This window comes from Rissa tridactyla, chromosome 7 (assembly GCF_028500815.1).
Source record: "Rissa tridactyla isolate bRisTri1 chromosome 7, bRisTri1.patW.cur.20221130, whole genome shotgun sequence".
NCBI lineage: Eukaryota > Metazoa > Chordata > Aves > Charadriiformes > Laridae > Rissa > Rissa tridactyla.
The window spans coordinates 48,682,299-48,700,109 of record NC_071472.1 but is presented as its reverse complement, the minus strand read 5'-3'; the positions used below and the strand labels follow the sequence as shown (position 1 = coordinate 48,700,109).

At 38.2% G+C, this 17,811-nt stretch overlaps 1 protein-coding gene across 13 annotated transcripts in view; it reads right to left on the bottom strand.

Annotated features, from left to right (window-relative positions):
* NF1 (neurofibromin 1) overlaps positions 1-17,811 on the bottom strand; it is a 94,617-nt gene that overhangs the window by 54,425 nt on the left and 22,381 nt on the right. For 10 of the 13 annotated variants that reach the window (XR_008467841.1, XM_054210145.1, XM_054210148.1 and 7 more), the window contains exons 13-30: positions 15,410-15,544; positions 14,747-14,860; positions 13,783-13,862; positions 12,251-12,374; positions 10,627-10,770; positions 9,691-9,937; positions 9,292-9,365; positions 9,089-9,172; positions 8,145-8,585; positions 7,572-7,711; positions 6,897-7,019; positions 6,421-6,504; positions 5,676-5,792; positions 4,930-5,111; positions 4,613-4,824; positions 3,830-3,991; positions 2,743-2,846; positions 1,727-1,862 (exon numbers count right to left, since the gene is read on the bottom strand). Coding sequence is in view for 12 of the 13 variants with exons in the window: in XM_054210145.1 (XP_054066120.1) it covers positions 1,727-1,862; positions 2,743-2,846; positions 3,830-3,991; positions 4,613-4,824; positions 4,930-5,111; positions 5,676-5,792; positions 6,421-6,504; positions 6,897-7,019; positions 7,572-7,711; positions 8,145-8,585; positions 9,089-9,172; positions 9,292-9,365; positions 9,691-9,937; positions 10,627-10,770; positions 12,251-12,374; positions 13,783-13,862; positions 14,747-14,860; positions 15,410-15,544 (2,703 nt within the window). In the remaining variant the exon portion in view is untranslated. Of the gene's footprint in view, positions 1-1,726; positions 1,863-2,742; positions 2,847-3,829; positions 3,992-4,612; positions 4,825-4,929; positions 5,112-5,675; positions 5,793-6,420; positions 6,505-6,896; positions 7,020-7,571; positions 7,712-8,144; positions 8,586-9,088; positions 9,173-9,291; positions 9,366-9,690; positions 9,938-10,626; positions 10,771-11,910; positions 12,008-12,250; positions 12,375-12,450; positions 12,818-13,782; positions 13,863-14,746; positions 14,861-15,409; positions 15,545-17,125; positions 17,171-17,811 lie in introns of those variants that run through there. The other 3 variants (XM_054210157.1, XM_054210155.1, XM_054210156.1) reach the window with 3 other exon arrangements.

Below are 17,811 nucleotides of genomic sequence, written 5' to 3'. Positions count from 1 at the left end.
CCCGGGATCAGCAGCCCGTGGCCAAGCTGGTGGAGAGCAGCAGAAAGGGGCCAGGGCAGAAGATGTCAGGATGGGGCCAGGGAACGCAGGGTACAGGAGGCAGCCAGGAGGGTACCGCTGGAGTAGAACTTACTCTACAGAGGACAGTGCACCACTCAGGAAGGTTTCTCCCCTTTAAGGATCATTTAGGAATGGTACCAGAAACAAGCACGGAGAGGGTGGTCCCAGCTTGGGAACCTTCCAAAGTTTGGGTGACAGCACTAAAGTTTCAGCCACAGGCAGAAGTCAGTCTTTGTAATCTGACCCATTAAAAGACCTCTATAAATACTGTGTCTCCCAGATTCTCCTCCTCATATTTACCTGCTGAGTTTCTCAATACTCTGTGTTTGCAAAATGTTAGGTCAGCCGCTTAATGGGAGTACAGCAGCCCTTTGCTGTAGAGCACACTGAGGGCAGCAGGACCTCCGCCAGAAGGTGCTGCCCATAGCAGCTGGAAGAGATTTTACATCATAGACCAAAATGTATTCCTGAGGCATCCTACCTCTCAAATAGATGAATTTCACCTATCATCCTCAAAAGCACTGAGCATCTGCAGGCTCCCAGTGACAAGGCTAACGCTATTTACCAAACCGTATGCCAGTGGACCTCCGCCGCAGTACAAATTAACAGCTTCCCCTACAGACATCCACAGTAACCCAGAGACTCCGCTTTCCGAACGCGACACTGCGTGTGATCAGGATAAACCTGAATGATGCAGCGTCTTCACCTCACCTGCAAGCAATCTTCTTTAGGGACGCACATATCACCACAAACAATTCTCTACCGAATACAGCCAACAGCATTTTATACATCTATATTCTTCCATTATACTCAGCATCAATACACAGTTTCTAAGATTTAGGACTTGTAACTACTGTGGTCCTGCTGAAGACCATACAAGTTTTTTCTTACGAGGATCTTGCATCCTTTCTAACCTGCTTGTCTATCAAAGGCAGAAATTATAAGATTGTGCCCACCTGTAATGAATGACTAAGTAATATTCCTAGAGCAATGACCTGAATAATACATTTCACAGACAATTTTTGGAAAAATTTACTTCAGAGAGAAATGCTCTTGAAGAAATTGCCTATTTTTACACAGAGAAAAACTGTCTAGAGTCAGTAACTGCAAAAGTAGCAATTTTATTCACAAAGTTAAGGTTTATCAACGGTGTGATCCATGAGACTTTTAGATAATTAACTTTATTTCTGATTTAATTGATCCTGAATAAAAAGTAAACAAGTACACTTTCTATATTCAAAACACAGTTTTGCATTCTCTCAACCCAGCAGTGATTTTTTTTACTCATATTTTTCCCCTTTTCCTGCCTTCCCTATAGATGGCCCATATGATAAACTGACAAAGGCAAGTATAAACATTCCCCCCCTAATTAATCTTTATAGTCTCCCACAGAGATGCTAAAGCACAGATTATCACTGCCTTATTAGGTCTGAGTCCCTATCTGTGATTTCACTCCTTTAAAAAAAAATTTCAGTCACCTCCTGAATCTAACCCAAGTCTTAAAACACCACTCAGTCCCTCTGTTTAGGTTCCTCTTCCTTAAAGTATGTCTTGAAGCCACGTAAGAAATGCCCACTGTGTGCCCACTACTGCTCCAAGCTCCAAGCTGCTAGAATTATAAGAACAAACCCCAAAGTTTCGGGGCAGGCAACCGCTGCAGGCATACCTGGTACAAACAATGGCACACACTGCGAAGCTGGGGTGGGAACTCCGAAGAAGAATTAATGATTGCATGAAAAAACTTTTCTGTCATTTGCAAGAGACTCCGCTGGTTCTCTTCAAGGCTTTCTGTAGGCTCCAGCCTGAAATAGACCCACATACGTATGACCAGCAATCAAATAAACATCCTAGCAGTACTTAGAGGTTTGGTAGTGACCTTACTTCCCAGGGTCAATAGAAATCTTACAGAAACACTTATGATCTTTTACGCAAAAGTTTCCATCAGTATTTTAAACCACGTGAGTTACAAATATAAGGGCATTTAAAACACAGTAATAAACAGACAGCTGTAAGTGGGATTCTCTCACACCACTCCATATGAAGACATGCACACGTAATTCCAACTGATAATTGGCATTATCAGTTTGATGATGGTTTCCCCGAAAGGAATTTTTGAGGTAGACGCAGATATTTGAGAGTTAAAACTATTCATAAGAAGGCCTGTCTTTTGGTAAGCTACTCAAAAGACACATACTTAACAGTTTTTCTAAGAGTTAATTGAAAGCAACAGAACAACAACTACTAAATCCAAGTCTTGAAATGATAGAAGAGAAATTAAAGTAAAAAAATTACACACAATATGCACGCATCCATCTCGCTTCTGTAATTAATTCAATGACCTAAAGCAGACGCTCACTGGTACTACTGGAAATACCCACATTAGTGGCCTACACAGAAGTAAGAAGTAGGAGAAGATGTGCCACAAGAGCCGTCTGTCTGCCTTACTCCCTCAGGGTTAGAGGACATGCAGGAAAACTCATCTCCCTGTGTGGGGCAGCTCTGTACAATTCTCCCTGGGTGTAAGGACTGCAGATACAATTAACATGTCTGGTCAAGTAAGGAGTCGAAAAGTATGAAAGTACGAGAAAAATATTTGCAACAAAGGGAATCCCGTTATATTTAAAATGACTGCAAATCGCGTTTACAAATAAATACATTTGCTTCCCCCCCTGAATCTCAAACCTTGTTGGATCCACCTCAAAGCTAACGTGCTGCCATTCAGAGGACGTGATCACGGTCCTTAACAAAGGTTCCAAAAGCTTTTGCAAATACGTAGCACCATATACCTGTGTAGAAAGAAAATCAGAAAAGGCGGCCAGATTAACATAGTAATTCACAGGAACACTCCAAAATTCTCTAAGTGTTAAAAGAACCTGAAACCATTTGGTGTGTTTTGGCATGAGCCAGATTTCTGTAAAACTGATGCTTCTGTATTATAGTCTCACTTCTGAAACGTAACTGTGATCAATTTCTACAAGTATTTTAATTAATTTCCACTTTAGAGGAGACCATAGGTGACTTTAATAACCACAATAACCAGATGGGATTGTGCCTTAGAGCACACTGACTCAGCACTTCCTCTCTGTACACAACTTTTTACAGTGAAATGGAAGCACAAACAAGACTGGAACAGTCTTCGAGCTGCTACTGGCCCCAGACTCACTCATATAACAAAACAAGTCAGAAGTTTAAAGAGCCCTCCTATGACTGAAGATTATTTAGGAAAGAACTTTAAGATAACTAAAACTTTTACAAATATTATCTGTTTGTATCAAATAAGTTATGTTTTCTAAATAACTAATAATCTCTGTTGAAATCTACAAATCTTACAAATGTTTTTGTTACTGCGACCAGTTTTCTTCTTTACAATGCAGAATATACAGATTAGACAAGATTTATGCATTTATTGCCTTGGAAATTTTCAGGAGGACTAAATGCAAGCTTAAGCCTAACTGGTTGAGTCATGAAGTCCTGGCAAAAGGTGAGTTCCAGGAGGATTTGTACTTTTTAGTTGGGTCTGAGCATAAGAGATCCACAAGATTTAGTTTATCAAACATTAAAACATTAAAAGCAGAACTCCCTAAACTTAACAGGTGTGAGAGCTGAGACTAACTTAAACTGAGCCCCAAAGACAGCTCTGTACGATTTTCATCTAATCCAGTTACTTCAGTGCTTAACACCACAGACTGGTAGTTTGGCATTTTTATACTACTAAACTTCTCCTGTTACTGAAGTGATCTGTAGCAGAGAGAAAAAATAGATAATATACCTTAAAACAGAAAGTCATTATTTTACTGGCTAAACTGTTTCCTCGGAAGAGCGTCTGCATGGAATCTGCCAGTTCAACTTCCTTTGAAAACATATTCCAGAGCAGCTGGTAGAGCAAGTGTCGGGAATCAAAGAGCGTGACCAGGACTCGAGCTAGCTCATCCTTAAAAGAAGCAATGAAATATTAGTCTGACTAGCAGTGAGCCAAAGCAAGTACAAAAGAAAAGAATTATGAAAAAAATACCAAGTTGGTACTAATACTTTAAGTGTGCTCTGGAGTCTTGCATGTAAATACCAAATTAAGCATATATAATCTCTCTTTAAATCTTTCCTATGCTATTACTTGTCTAAAAGTCTGCCTCATGATACCCAGTCATACAAATTCAGAGTGGTTAGTCCAGAGAGATAAGCAGTTATTCTGCCGTATAACAAAGCCCAATTCATCTTGCTAAAATCTAAAGGAGCAAATACAGTTCTGTTTGTCAGCATTCCCGCACACACAATAACCAGCCCAAACAGATACATTTATTACAATAACTGTATATAAAATTATTCCTAGCCATTAACTAAAAATTTACTATAAAAATGCAGTTAATAATGGACATCTGACAATTACATTCAGTACATTTTTCAAGGACATACTCAGAAAGGCTAGCTATGATGAACCGTAGGTCTAATCTCTCTTTAGCAGACTGTTGTTACGCTCTCAATGTTTGCACTAATTTTTACTTCAGATCTTAACGTTTTCAAAAATGTAGGAAATAAAATGCGTGAATCGACTTACCCACTGAGAACAAGGCACCACATTGGCTAAAGCCATAGCAATAGGAAGCTCCCCCTGATCACCCATCATTGTAACCAACTCCACCAATCTCTCAAACCGATCTGCTAGCACTGTTTCTGCTAACGTATCAAATTCTGTCCCCTGCTGCAGAATTTTGGTGAGGACTTCCATAAACGTAGCTCTTGTTTGGAGGTCTTTATGATAGCCCAAGCCTGATTAAAAAAACCCAGAACTACTAAGGAAGGTGTAAAAATAAATTAAATACCAATGTCTTCATTATGTATTCATTTATGCACAGTTATCTCTAACTACTTTACCTATTGAGTGCATAAGACCACTGTCCACATTTGCATTGAGTAAATTTGACATAGCAAGAACAGTGCAGTGCCGCAGCGAAGCCAGTCTTCGAGACATCCCACGCTTCCTGCCACCTGTTTGTGCACTTTCATCCTCAACTTCGCTACAATCATTTAGAAGGTTCATAAACAGTGTGAAATATCTAAAGAAAAAGAAGACGACTTGGATAAGTAAAACAGATTCTGCAAAAGCAACCATCTGAAAAAGATCTGCATACCGTAGCAAGTAGACAATAAGCCTCGCAAAAAATCTCGGAACTGCCCCAAGTAATCTTTCTCGCAGCATAGTCCAAACTTTTAAAATGTGTTCTAACAACCAGAAATGTGTTGTAACACCTTCCTAAAAGTTGTACGCAAATTTTCTCAAAGCCAGCAAATGAATTTCACAGGTGTGCCCTTCCAAATAGATGTCTTAAAAGCTATTTTAAGTCCCATGGATAAAAACATAATATCAAAGCAAGCTAATCAATCCCAAGCATATATCTGCATTAAGCAGAAACTAAGCCAAATTTTATTATTTTCTAAATGAAAATGTTTCCATAATCCTAGGAGGCAGAGATCTGTGAAATGGGATATATGAGAGGCAATTCCTGTTTGGTTAATAAAACTATTTCTGCTAGAAAAAAAAACATAGTTTGTAATAAAAGTCATATGGTGCATCTACATAAAATCATTGTATAGAAAAATAGTTAAAAGTCACTATTTACTTAAGAAATAACTGAGATTTTGCTTCCATCAACTCAACACCATCTCCTTCTTCAGGCTGTAGTGGAAGCCCAGCAAGAAGAGAGACCACTGCTTCCATACTCGCTTGGTCCAAATCTCTGAAAAAGAAATTTTTAAGAAGCTGTGAATTAGTTCAGCAGAAGTAGTTCCTCCTTCCCCTTGATCATTTTCCCTTCCAGTACCAAAGTCCCTTTTCCTTATATACCTAACTGCAGCTGAAAAAATCTTTTAAAAAAAAAAATATTCTAGTAAAGCTCTGTCCATCAGGAATAGAGCTACTACACTTCGTGGTACAGGTTCAAGCAATATATCTACTAAGGACAACAACTGGAACCTAAATTTGTCATTAAAAAAAATGAAGCATAAATTCAACACTACAACGTTTGATGATTTTATTCTTCAGAATGCATCATGTGAAGATCTAGCTCTAGCAAACAAAGTGTTCAATCCTAATGCTAAAATCAGAAAAGGTATTAAAAGGAATCAAATAAATTCATTAGATGTAAAAAAGTCCAACCCAAACACCTCAGGAGCGATGTTAGTTAAGACTATGCATTAAATATCATTCTGTTGCTGCTCACCAAAACTGAAGGTTTTTTTTTGTCTTTTCCCTAAAATTGCTACCACTAAAGGAAGTCCACGTGAGCCTGCTCATCTGTGGATATCAGATGCCACCAGCATCACTGTTAGCAACTCAGCACTAGGTTTAATAGCATTCCTTCTTACCTGGTCAAGCATTTCACATCCTCATCTGTTGCCTGATTAGATGTTCCCATAACCCAGTCTGTCAAATACTCCACCATTTTGTTCCTGTTACATATAGATATATTGCTTTAGCTTTGGGGTTGTTTGGTTGGTTTTTTTAAACAACCCTTCCCACAAACACACTTACTACTGTTGGCATCATTCTTAATAATTACAAATTCAGTGTAATAACCACTTGAATCACCACACACTGAAGATGAACTGAACTAATTTTATTATACCAATTAATACCCCAGTCTGTATCACACACAAAAATTCTACATTTGTTTAGTATTCCCACAAACAAAATAAAATTTTAATGCAGCACTAGGCTCCAAATTATTCTGAAGACAGCAGTACTATAACCTATACCAGGAATACTTTTTAAACATGAAACCAAACAAAATTACACTTGTCCACGTTACACTATCCTAGAAGTTATATAATGCAATACTTACCTAAATTTCATTTCTTGGCAAAATGAAAGGTCATCTCTCCTCTCCATCATTACTTCTACTAACTGACATAGCTTAGTTTTTATTTGAATTGCATGCACCAAATTTCCAAGCACACGCACATACCTGAAGAAAAAAAAAAAAAAGACTGATTAAATAATTGATGCTACTTCGCAGCACACGCCCACACGTCTGACAAATCTTTTCAGCTCCATGCTGGAAGCTTCCCGCTGGCTGACCAGCAGACTTGCAGAATGGGTTAGCAAGTGATGGGGCTACATTTTTATATTTTCCAAGTGAGGAAGCCAGCCCTCACAGCAGCTGAAGAGAAGTACCAAATTTCTTCTGGACAAAGAAGTTTTCTATTAGTATAAAATTGAACAGAAATGTACCCTTCAGCTGACTTTTAACCACTAGCACCGTTGCACAGAAAAGAAACCAGGAACGCTAACACGAATGGGCCAAGCCATGGAATGGTTAGTTCTTTAAAGAAATACTTTATCCTACAGTATAAACAAGCTCCACGATTACTTGAAGTTTTCAGAACCATAAGGAGGAGGATGAGAAAATCAGCTGCTCCTTCTTCATGGATGCAAGCAGAAAAGATCAAAACTAGAAGCGTCTACCTTGTTTTTTAAACATATTACTTTGTATAGGTAGGTCAACAGGATTTCTTACCTAACCAGATTTAGCATCATTGTCTCAATACTAGCTTGTCCCAGATGCTCTGAGCTCCCTTCTGTATGATTGTCAAGCAAATTCTTCATTATAGCAATGGTTTGCTCTACAAACTGTGTGTTGGTCTCAGTTAACAAAACCTACGGGAAGAAAATTGGAAGCCTTAATTCTTAACACGCAAACCCAAAAAAGGGTTATTTATCAAATATACGGCAGCATTTCAAAGACTTAATTGAAAAGCATTTTTCTAGTATCACCTAGCCAAAAGAATTCCAATATATGTCAAGGCTAAATATGTCAATACTACCAGCCATAACGATTGTGAGAACATTCTCACAGATTCTGTACTCAGAGTTCACTTCAAATTCAAGAATGTTTTCAATTATTTGATGTTAAGTATAGCCTGGAATCACAAATACAATAATTATCAATACATGCTGTCAAATACAATCACAACGCTTGCAGGTTTTTTGAACTAAACACGAACAGATATCAATTTCATTACTTATGTGAAAGACAAGACAGATGCTTTTCATTAAGACACAAACGTGAAGGAATATATCAACACTTTACCTGTCCTTGAGAATCAAAAAACTTGCTGATGGTATTCTTCAGTTTGTTAAACAGCATTGGATAAAGTGCTGGACTCAACTCCAAACCCACCAGATCTTTAATATTGGTCCGTATCTGAAGTCCCACTTTCTCATGGTTGCAGACCATCAGCGTCAACAATCGATCAATGAATTTGCTAACAGGCGTCTCCGTGTTCCCCTCGGTGGAGACCATAGATATCATGGAGCCCTTGCGCTCGCTGACAGGGCCCATGGGGGGGCTGTAGGTGGCCAACCCTGCGCTGCTGCGGTGCTGCAGGCACACTCCCCCAAGGGCACACAAGAACCCCGTCATGTTGATCCACTCCTGAAGAGAATCTGTGTCAGACAAGTCTATGGAGCCACCCCCGCTGACGTGAGACATTCGTCTCTTAACAATTGTCTTATGAAGACTTTCAGCAACCTGAAAAAGAATGGTGGAAGATGAAATCTCTTCAATTAAACAGATCAGAATTTTAAAGTATTCCGTAACACCTCCTACCATTTACAATTCCAGCCTCAAGAATTTTCTAAGATTCACCTTTTATAGTTCAATTCCCTGCTCTGCACCAGGATAAAGCATATTTAAACCATGACAGCCAGCAGCTCGTTTAAAAACGTCCAGTGAAAGGGATTTCATCATTTCTCTAGTTGTATTCCAGAGTTTTCACTATTCTTTTTTCCAATTTCTTTTTAATTTTTAAGCTCAGCCTCCATCCCCCTCACAGCAATTTAAGTCAAATTACTTCTCGGTCTCTTAGGAAGCACAGTGGACAAATGATTACCATTATTTTTCTGGAATACTTTCATTGAGCTTAAGTCTGCCTACAAAACTAATCTTCCAGATTAAAATTCAATTCCTTAAAATAAATAAGCTTAAATTTTTAATTTCTAAGGGTTGAACCTATGGAAAAAATTCATAGTCACCTGCCCATCTTCCATTTTGGTCTTTGGATAGTTAAGGATTAGTTTTGTAGCTTGTTCCCACTTTGCATGTGTATCCTCCCAGGCCTAAAATAAGATATATCAAGATGTAACTTCAAAACTACTTGTAGCAACAGTATTTTCCGTTTTAAAAAAAAAAAAAAAAAATGCATGCAAAGAGCGTATGAATTCAGAAGAAAGTTTACCTCTGTGTTGCCAGCAGTCGGATGTTCAATGCGTCTTAGTAACGCCATCACTCTTTTCTGAAGAGCTGCTCTCCCTATAAAGGGGCACAGAACATTTAATCAGGTTTTTTGAAAATCCACCTATATCAAATATGAGATCTTTGAAAGTAATTATTTAATTAACAGAGGAACGTATCCCCTTGAAGTGTTTAGAAAAGGATTCCTCTTGTCACGCTTCAAAATCCTCGTGAACTCAGTCATCCAAATTCTCTGCTCTTTCTAGCAATTCCGAATAAGGTATTTCAGTGAAAGCAGGAGTAGCAATTAAATCAAGAATATCAACCTGTTTCAGGAACTCAGACACAAATAATAGTCTTATTATACAGGTCGAAAGGTATTTCACAGATTCATAGTTCTTACCTGTTGACATCATATTGCTAACAGATGCAAATTCCATGAAAGTATTGTAGTTTGGCAAAAAATTATGCACTGAGACTTCATCTACTCCACATCTGATATCTGCTTCCTCACAGAGGTGACGGAAACAGGACATTGCAACAAGGACTGCCTCAATATCCGGGCTCCACAAAAACATGTATAAGGCGACTTCCAATTTTGTTTGGGCTTGGCGACAAATTGGTGTTCCGCTGCATCCTGCTGTGCTTTCCTTGGGAAATGGAGAATTCCAAATTTGGTAATATTGCTTATGAATATGGCAATTTCATTAAAATTCAGCCTTATCCAAATTGTTCTTTAAAACTGCTTTTATTCCAGCAGGAATAAGCAATTCTAAACAAGATCAGCGTTCTTCCATGAACACAACGGCTAAGAACCTGCTCCGTGTATTTAAGAAAATCTTATTGATCCCAGAAAAAAACAAAATTAAAGTTTTGGTTCCTAAAAGACATTCTAAATATCCTCTTCACTTTTTTTTTCCCCTGCAGCTAGAACTGGTAGTAAACTTAGGCTTCAGAAACTTGTCTGTCAAAGGGTATACCTTACTGAAATGCTTGATTGTATGATCCTTCACAGTACATTCAAACTGCATGTGATACTTTCCAAAGTGAGATTTCAGATTTATTAACAACAGACTAACATGTAGGGATACTATGTGCAATCCTAAGAAAAAAGTTATTCACCATTTTAACTTGAAAAAGGTGTGACTTTTTAAAGTCTGAAACATCATTATTAACCAGCACGTTAGACGCATACATTATGTAGGATACAGATGTCTTTTCCTCCTCAGAAATAATTGGTTTTATTTTTTAAAACTACTCTCAAAGTAATTTAATTTCCACTTGCACATCGGTTTTTCTCCCCAAGTGTTAAAAAGAATTATTATCATATATTACTTACCATGGAAGAATTCCCTTTCCCTTTCCTGAGGGTAGCTCCTGGAGCACAGCGAATCATCTCTTCATGGTCAAGAGAAATTTGACTAGTTCCACCTCCAGAGACATCATAAAGGAAGAGAAAGTGGCAGGAACTCCTATCTGATTGCTATCAAGAGATAGAACAAAAGTAAAGAATCAACTTATTTTTCAAAAAGGGTAAGGAGGATAGATTTCGGGAAGGTAAGAAGACCTTCAACATTTACACAGTACTTTTCACACTGGTGCTCTCAGGGCTTTATGAAGTTACCCATATTAATGGTATCTAAGAATATTTCCCCTTAAGAAATTATCTGGAGAGTCATCTTCAAAAAACATCACCTTGAGGTAAGCACAAAATGATGCCTTTTCCTCCCTTTCTTGGAGCCTCCTGAAAGTCCGATAGGCTTCTTGGGTTTACTCCACAGAATAAATACTAACATAAATATGACTATAATTTAGATGTAATTAAGCCTAAAAAAGCCAAGCTCAGGAGTACTGTACATTTTATTCTATACATTTTACATTAGATCAGAAAAGCAGGAACTGAGATTGTGAAGCAGAGGTCTAATAAGAACATTTATCTTTTTCTGATCCTGATACTAATGAACATGCTCTAAGCACTAAGAGGAAAGAGATTTTTAATTACTTCTTAACTGGAAGGAGAAGCATAATATTAAGCATACTCTCTACTTGAAGGACAGTTGATTTCCACTTTAGAGGCCAAAAGTAAAAGTCTTGCTGAATAGATAGACCAGAATGCCTGTGGCCCTCAGCTGCAACACGTGAGATTATATTTTACAAATATATGTTAAACTGGAGATACCAAAGAAGAAAACCTACTACTTGGCATCAACACAGCCAAAAGCTCAGTAACAGCTACTACAGTTGAAAACAGAAAAAAAGGAAAAAGTCATTTAAAGGTAAAATCCTGCTGCTGAAAGAAGACTTTTTAAGCATGCTATATACGACACATGAGATAGCATCCTTCTCATGTTAGCACAGCTACTTTCAGGTCAGATAGAAAAAATGGAAACCCTTTATTTTTTCTACTAGATCTTTAATACAGAAAGTAGTATAGCAAGCCTGGGTTTAACTCTAGTAAGTATAGCATTACAATGTGTGCTTGGTTTGGAAAAAGTCTCTTGAGATGATCGGAAAGAAACAAGGCAGAATTCTAGGACTCACATGAACATGAGATCCAAAAAGAAATTCGATTTCGTCCATGAAGAAGTATATTTTATCATAACTAACTTTCCCTTTTCCTCACCTTGTGGACTATTTCTCTTTGTATTAGGCAAATAGGTATCAGGCACCAGGTTTCTGCGAAACATACATTTTCCAGGCAAGTAAGACAACCTGTGTAGCTAGAGTAAAAAAAATAAAAATAAAAAAACCAACCCTAAACCTAGCTTTGCTTAACAATTCCAATCAAGGGTGCCTCACAAAGCACCGTCCCTCTGCAGAGAGGAAATCAGAAAATGGGAAGTGTAGGTGTAGCTATTAAATCTCTTCCAATCATAAAAATAAACTGGTAAATAAAGGGAGTGACAAAACAGAGAGCAATTCATTTTAATGATCCTAACAGGTAGATGTTAACATTTACTTACTTTGTTTTTTAGAAGAAATTTATTCCTACAGATGAGAATTTCTCGCAGCCACTTGAGGATTTCCGTACTGCTGAGCATCTGATGACTAGTTAGTTTCTTGCAGATATAAAAAAGCATTTGTGAACTGCAGCAAAATGAAATTCAGCATTAGCTTTACAACCTAGTAATAAAATGTTTGAAGATATTACAACATTTCACATAGAAATAGGCAATTAGCATGAATATCCTATACATATACTAGCACGTATACATTTAGAATGTACAATAGATATAATATAGGTGAGTACTTTAAACGACAAGCTCCCCTCTGACCCTTCCCACCGCCCAGCTGGCCTCTGCAGTTCCCTAGAGGAAGTCAAGCGATGTGGGTACTTGTCAGAAGTGCGGACTCCAGGGCTGTCGAGTCAGAAGTCCTCCCTTTATCCACAGAACAGATACAGCACAGACAGTGGCAGTACAAGTTTACCTACACTGCTCTGACAACGTGTCTCAACTCTGTTCTGGAAGGAACACATCTAGGGATGTTCCTTCTTCATATCCATTCAGGCCTCACACTCTCTGTTAAAACTGCCAAAGGGTCCAAATTAGTGTCAATTTTAATGGGTTTTTCCCCCAGCCCGAACAGACCACAAACTCATTTCTACCATTAGAAGTTACAGCAATGAGTTTCGCCTAGGAGGGCTCAGCCCAAGCCCGTCCCCCAGGCAGCCCCGCGAGCCCCGTTCAGCAGTGGCACAGGCCAATTTGCTGATGCCAGTCAGAGCGTTCCTCCTGGATTCCTCTAGAACAAACATCTGTACCAATTCAGACTAGGTCCCCAAATATTTCTTTTAAAAATTGTTTAGCTCATGCAATCCTTAGAAATCCAAGTTTACAGATTCCTATTTTTTGGTTTAGCGCTCTGTGTAATTCTGACTTTTTTGGAACATTATTTTCCTTAATATTCTCCAAGAAATCAGCCACAACAGCTGCTGTGAAGTCGTAAAAAGCAAGATGACTTTAACGAATAAAAATTCTTTAAATACACAGGAAAGATAAATGGAGATCCCACGTCAGAGCAAACTACTACCTTCTTGAGGTGAGGGCTTCAGAGCCAAGAGCATGTCCTCATTTGAGGTAAAACAGAACCAATTTTCTGTTTTGTAATTTTACTTTTTAGCTGGGCAAATCCACACTTCTGGAATTGCTCAGCATTACCCTCCCTCAGCCCCAAAGAGATCAAACAGAATTTAAACAAGTAGTAAACATTTGAATGAGGTGGAAAAATCTCTAACTTTTCAAACTGATTATAATTTCTACACCTTAACATCAGGCTGAAGAGAGTCATTAAGCAAGCCAGAAAAATGTTTGTTATATTTGTTAAATTCATGAAGTATAAGGAAGATAAAATGTTATTATGAACACACATAATAATTTTGACTACAGATTCGTGCCGATGTTGCACAGGTTTCCCAAAACATTCACAGCTATTTCAAAAGAGCAGACAAATCAAAGCAGCTATTTCTCTAATTTACAAAAGTTAACTCACACACCTAATTTCCCAGAACGTTTCTATAGGTGCATCAGGGTTCCATAAGTCGATGCTGTCTAACTGGTGTAGAACTAGCAAGGCCTAAATCCAAAACAAAGTATTTTCACTTAAAGGCAGAAATGTACAGAATACATCAGCATAGGCAGAGAAACAGGTGCAATCACATGGTAATTAGTTGTTTTAAGAACAACAAAAGACATAAATAGCATTTTATATAGAAGAACAAGAGTTCATTGTTGGTCCATGTCAAAAGCATTTCATTTTAGTCTTTATTACACACTTATATAAACCAAACCTAGAAGTTTTACTTTGTATTTCCATACTAGACGCATAGACACAATGTTTTTAGAAGACAGGTTTTGTCTTTAACATTTACTTAATGTCCAGCTGCACAAAAATTAACTTAACCAATCCTACGGGTATAAACTTCTAGTGGCAACACCAAAACATCCATAGTTGAAGCTCTTTGCCAAGGCAGGAGAGGCAAATACTTTGCTCTTTGTAACCATTTTGGCGATTTGTTAGCTTCTCCAGTCAAAGAGAAGCGGGAAGATTTCAGTAGCCTTGGGGTATCCTGTATGCTCTCCATCCCCCCCACCTCCCAGTCACGCAGGACCAACTGCGAGGAAAATGTCAGCCTTTTCCTCACAGCCGTTTAGAAACACAGCGAGAAAGGGTGAGATTGATGGTGTTCTCTGCGAGGATGGAGCAGAGGAACTGTCAAGCTGCAGCTGATCGACATCGGGGAGGAACAGGCCACATTATGAGGTGCAGGTGCTTTTTGATATTTCCTCATAGGCCTTTCCTGCAAAACTCTCAGTGCAGGAGACATTTAGGAAAAAAACCAATAGAGAGCGAACTCTGAGACACAGAACTCCACAGCTAATCAATACTTCAGAGCTGCTACAAAAGCCTTGATTTGTCTGTGCGGTAGTCATTTGGCATGAAGACCATTCCCCCCTTACCTCCATGGCTTCTTGTGCTATATCTGGCATGCTGGATTGCGGAACGAGCTGCACAAGGCCCGTAATTAACTCCGCCGTGCTGCCTTGCGTCTCAGGCCCTTGCTTCCTTGGATTCTAAATAGCAAAAAGGAAAAGCAAGTTTAAGTTGTAAAACTTTTTTATGACTGACCAAGTTACCGACTGCTTCAGAGGCATTCCTGTAATTAAACTAGGTGGATTTCTGGATCTTTAAGAGAGTACTTCATTTTTTATTTTTTAAGCTATGATACTCCTTGCATATCATATCTTTGACAGAATTTAAATATTTTTAAATTAAACAATAAACAGACCTGAGAAAATGGAAGATCTTTCCACTCACTGAAATGATGACTAATTTCCCCCCCCTTATTTTAATTTTTTTCTTCTTGTATTTCCCGATCCTCCCCCACCCCCTGCAGAGTTACAGAGCTTTATTCTCCCTTTCATTGTGTTGCTCTGGTTCTGTACAATTTCTTACAGTTTCTTTTTGGTTTTGTCTTTTTCGTTTGAAAGCATAGAAGCATTATAACCAGAGAAAAAAAATGAGTAGGGAAGTATCCTAGATGCCTAGATGTTTTTAATTTTTATTGATTTAGTGGCTTCAAAAGTAAATTTTACTATAAATGAATAGTATGATATACTTACACACAGCAAAAGCTTTGGATCAGCATGGATCAGTTTTACCAAGGATAACAGCAAGAACTTGTAGCTTCTGGTTTCCAAATCAGTAGGTTTTTCTTTAAATTTAAGGCTTGTCATTTTCTCCTTAAATGTAAGACTCTGATGGAAGGAAAAAAAAAAACCAGTCATTGTCAGTAAGGTACTCTACACAGTAATTATTATTAAACATCCTATGAATTGTATTGATCTTATAATCTACAATTAATGAAAAAGTTCAAAAGTATATAACATCCACTGAAGTATGGTCACATAGCCTTCTACTTGAAAATCTCCTTTTGCATATGCTATCACTTTATTATAGCTTTAAAGTTTCCTTAAGAATTGTTTTAGTGAGCTGCACGTAGACATAAGAAAAGTTTTTGCATAAGAAACTGTGGCAAAAGAAAAATGGATAAAAGGGACAAAAAGAATTTACAGGGATTTTCTCTGGTCTGAGAAAGAAATAAAAATAAATGTTTCCAAATAAGCTTGAATACATGAGAGGGCGGGGAACTTTTCTCCAAAGGCAAAATATTCTCTTTATTTTCTGCCATAATCACAGTCTGGATGATAGCATTTTCATCTCTACGGCCTCTGAAAAATCCACCTTTCAGTTTCCACAAGGTACATTGTGCATTGCTTAAGTAAATAAAAAAAATAGATCTCACTTCATCTGAAAAATCAGTAAACTACTCCTGTGCCAGCCAACTTCCTTGTGGGAAATGGAGGACATTCTAAGTACGTACTGAGCGTTCACATAACGTATTCTGGTTTGACTCCAGTGTGAACTATGTCATGTTCTACCACTGCTGGTCACACAACAGAATGCAAGCAGCAATGTCTGACCGATACGTTTAACAAACAGTCATTCAGCGTTGGCTGGGAAATAAGTGTATATGGATGCTACCAGTCGTAAGGATTTAAAATACTGAGTTTATGCTTCGATCCTACAGTGTGCACAACCCTTCAAAGCAAACCCTGTTGTATGGCAATCAACTGCAGTTTCTTGATCACTACAAAAATAATTTGGATGCACACTAAAGTCTGTGAAAAATACTATATATGTGTGTCTGTTTATATATATACATACACACACATATAAATAAATATATAAAAAAATGTGAACTTGCATTAATTGGTCCGCAGTATGTCCAAAGACAAAAGATTCTCATTAAGGGAATTCTGAGAAGAGGCACATGGCAAAAGAAGCTGATTCGCTTCTGTGAAGTGATTTATTTACTTTACACAATCAAAACTAAAGACTATCAATAAACAAAGACAGGGACCTGACTGCTCTCTGCAAATATATCAAGGGGATAAACACCAGTCTGAAGCTAACAGACAACACCAGAACAAGAACAAATGGGGATAAGTTAGACATAAATAAGTTTAGGCTGGAAATTAGAAAACAGTTCTAACCACCAGAGCGGGCAGATTCTGGAAGAGCATCGTGATGGAAAATTAGGGGGCAGAAAGAAAAGAACAGAACCAATAAAAAGCCTTTCCCTCCAGGAAGGAGCTGAAGTGGTCGTGAGAGGGATGGCCTGGCCCCTGCCAAGCAGAGTGCTGAGAGGTCTCCTCCAGCCCTACTTTCCTGGGTGAAACACGCTACCCCATGGAGCGACTGCAGCGGTAACTATGCACAGAAAAGGCCGAGCAAGGAAAGGCTTTTCTGCGGTAGTTACAATGGGTCATACTTACAGCAACAGAGGCCCACTGCCATGCAAAACAGTGACTGGTTGGCATCTGACCGTGTGAGCGACAGCCGCCATTAAGAACGGAAAATAAGAAGCAGAAGACAAAGCACCACCAATCAATGTCAGAGTTGCCAGAGTTGCTATTTTCTCAACAGATTAATATATACATGTAAAAAGCAAGTTAAACATGTTGTGGCTTTCAACTAAAGGTATTTTGATCATTTGCTTTCATTTGAGAAGCCAATAGGAGTATTTTCATGTATCATTTTAGGCCTTCTTCTAAAACAACCAATGAAGTTCACTTGACACATCGAGAGTCCTAAATAGGAAGTTCAGAAGAAAGGCAACGCAGCTGCATGTGAACTTACTGAAAAAATTTGGATAAACTACAAATTTGAATTTACTCAATATTTTTTCTAAGACAACCAAGAATATTGACTTTATTTCATACTGGTTGAGAAATCTTTTACTTTGTTGCTGTCACCAAGACCAAACAGTCAACTTGCTCAACGGAAAGCAAGCAAGACAAATGAAAAGAAGAAATATTCATGCTAATCATGGTAAAAGCATTGCAGTTTTCAGAAATTATCTTCACATACAGAATGCTTTTGTTTTTCAGATTAAACAAGAATGGACATATTACCTGGCCATTCACACAGCAAGAAAGCTTAAAATGAAGAATTAGCCACA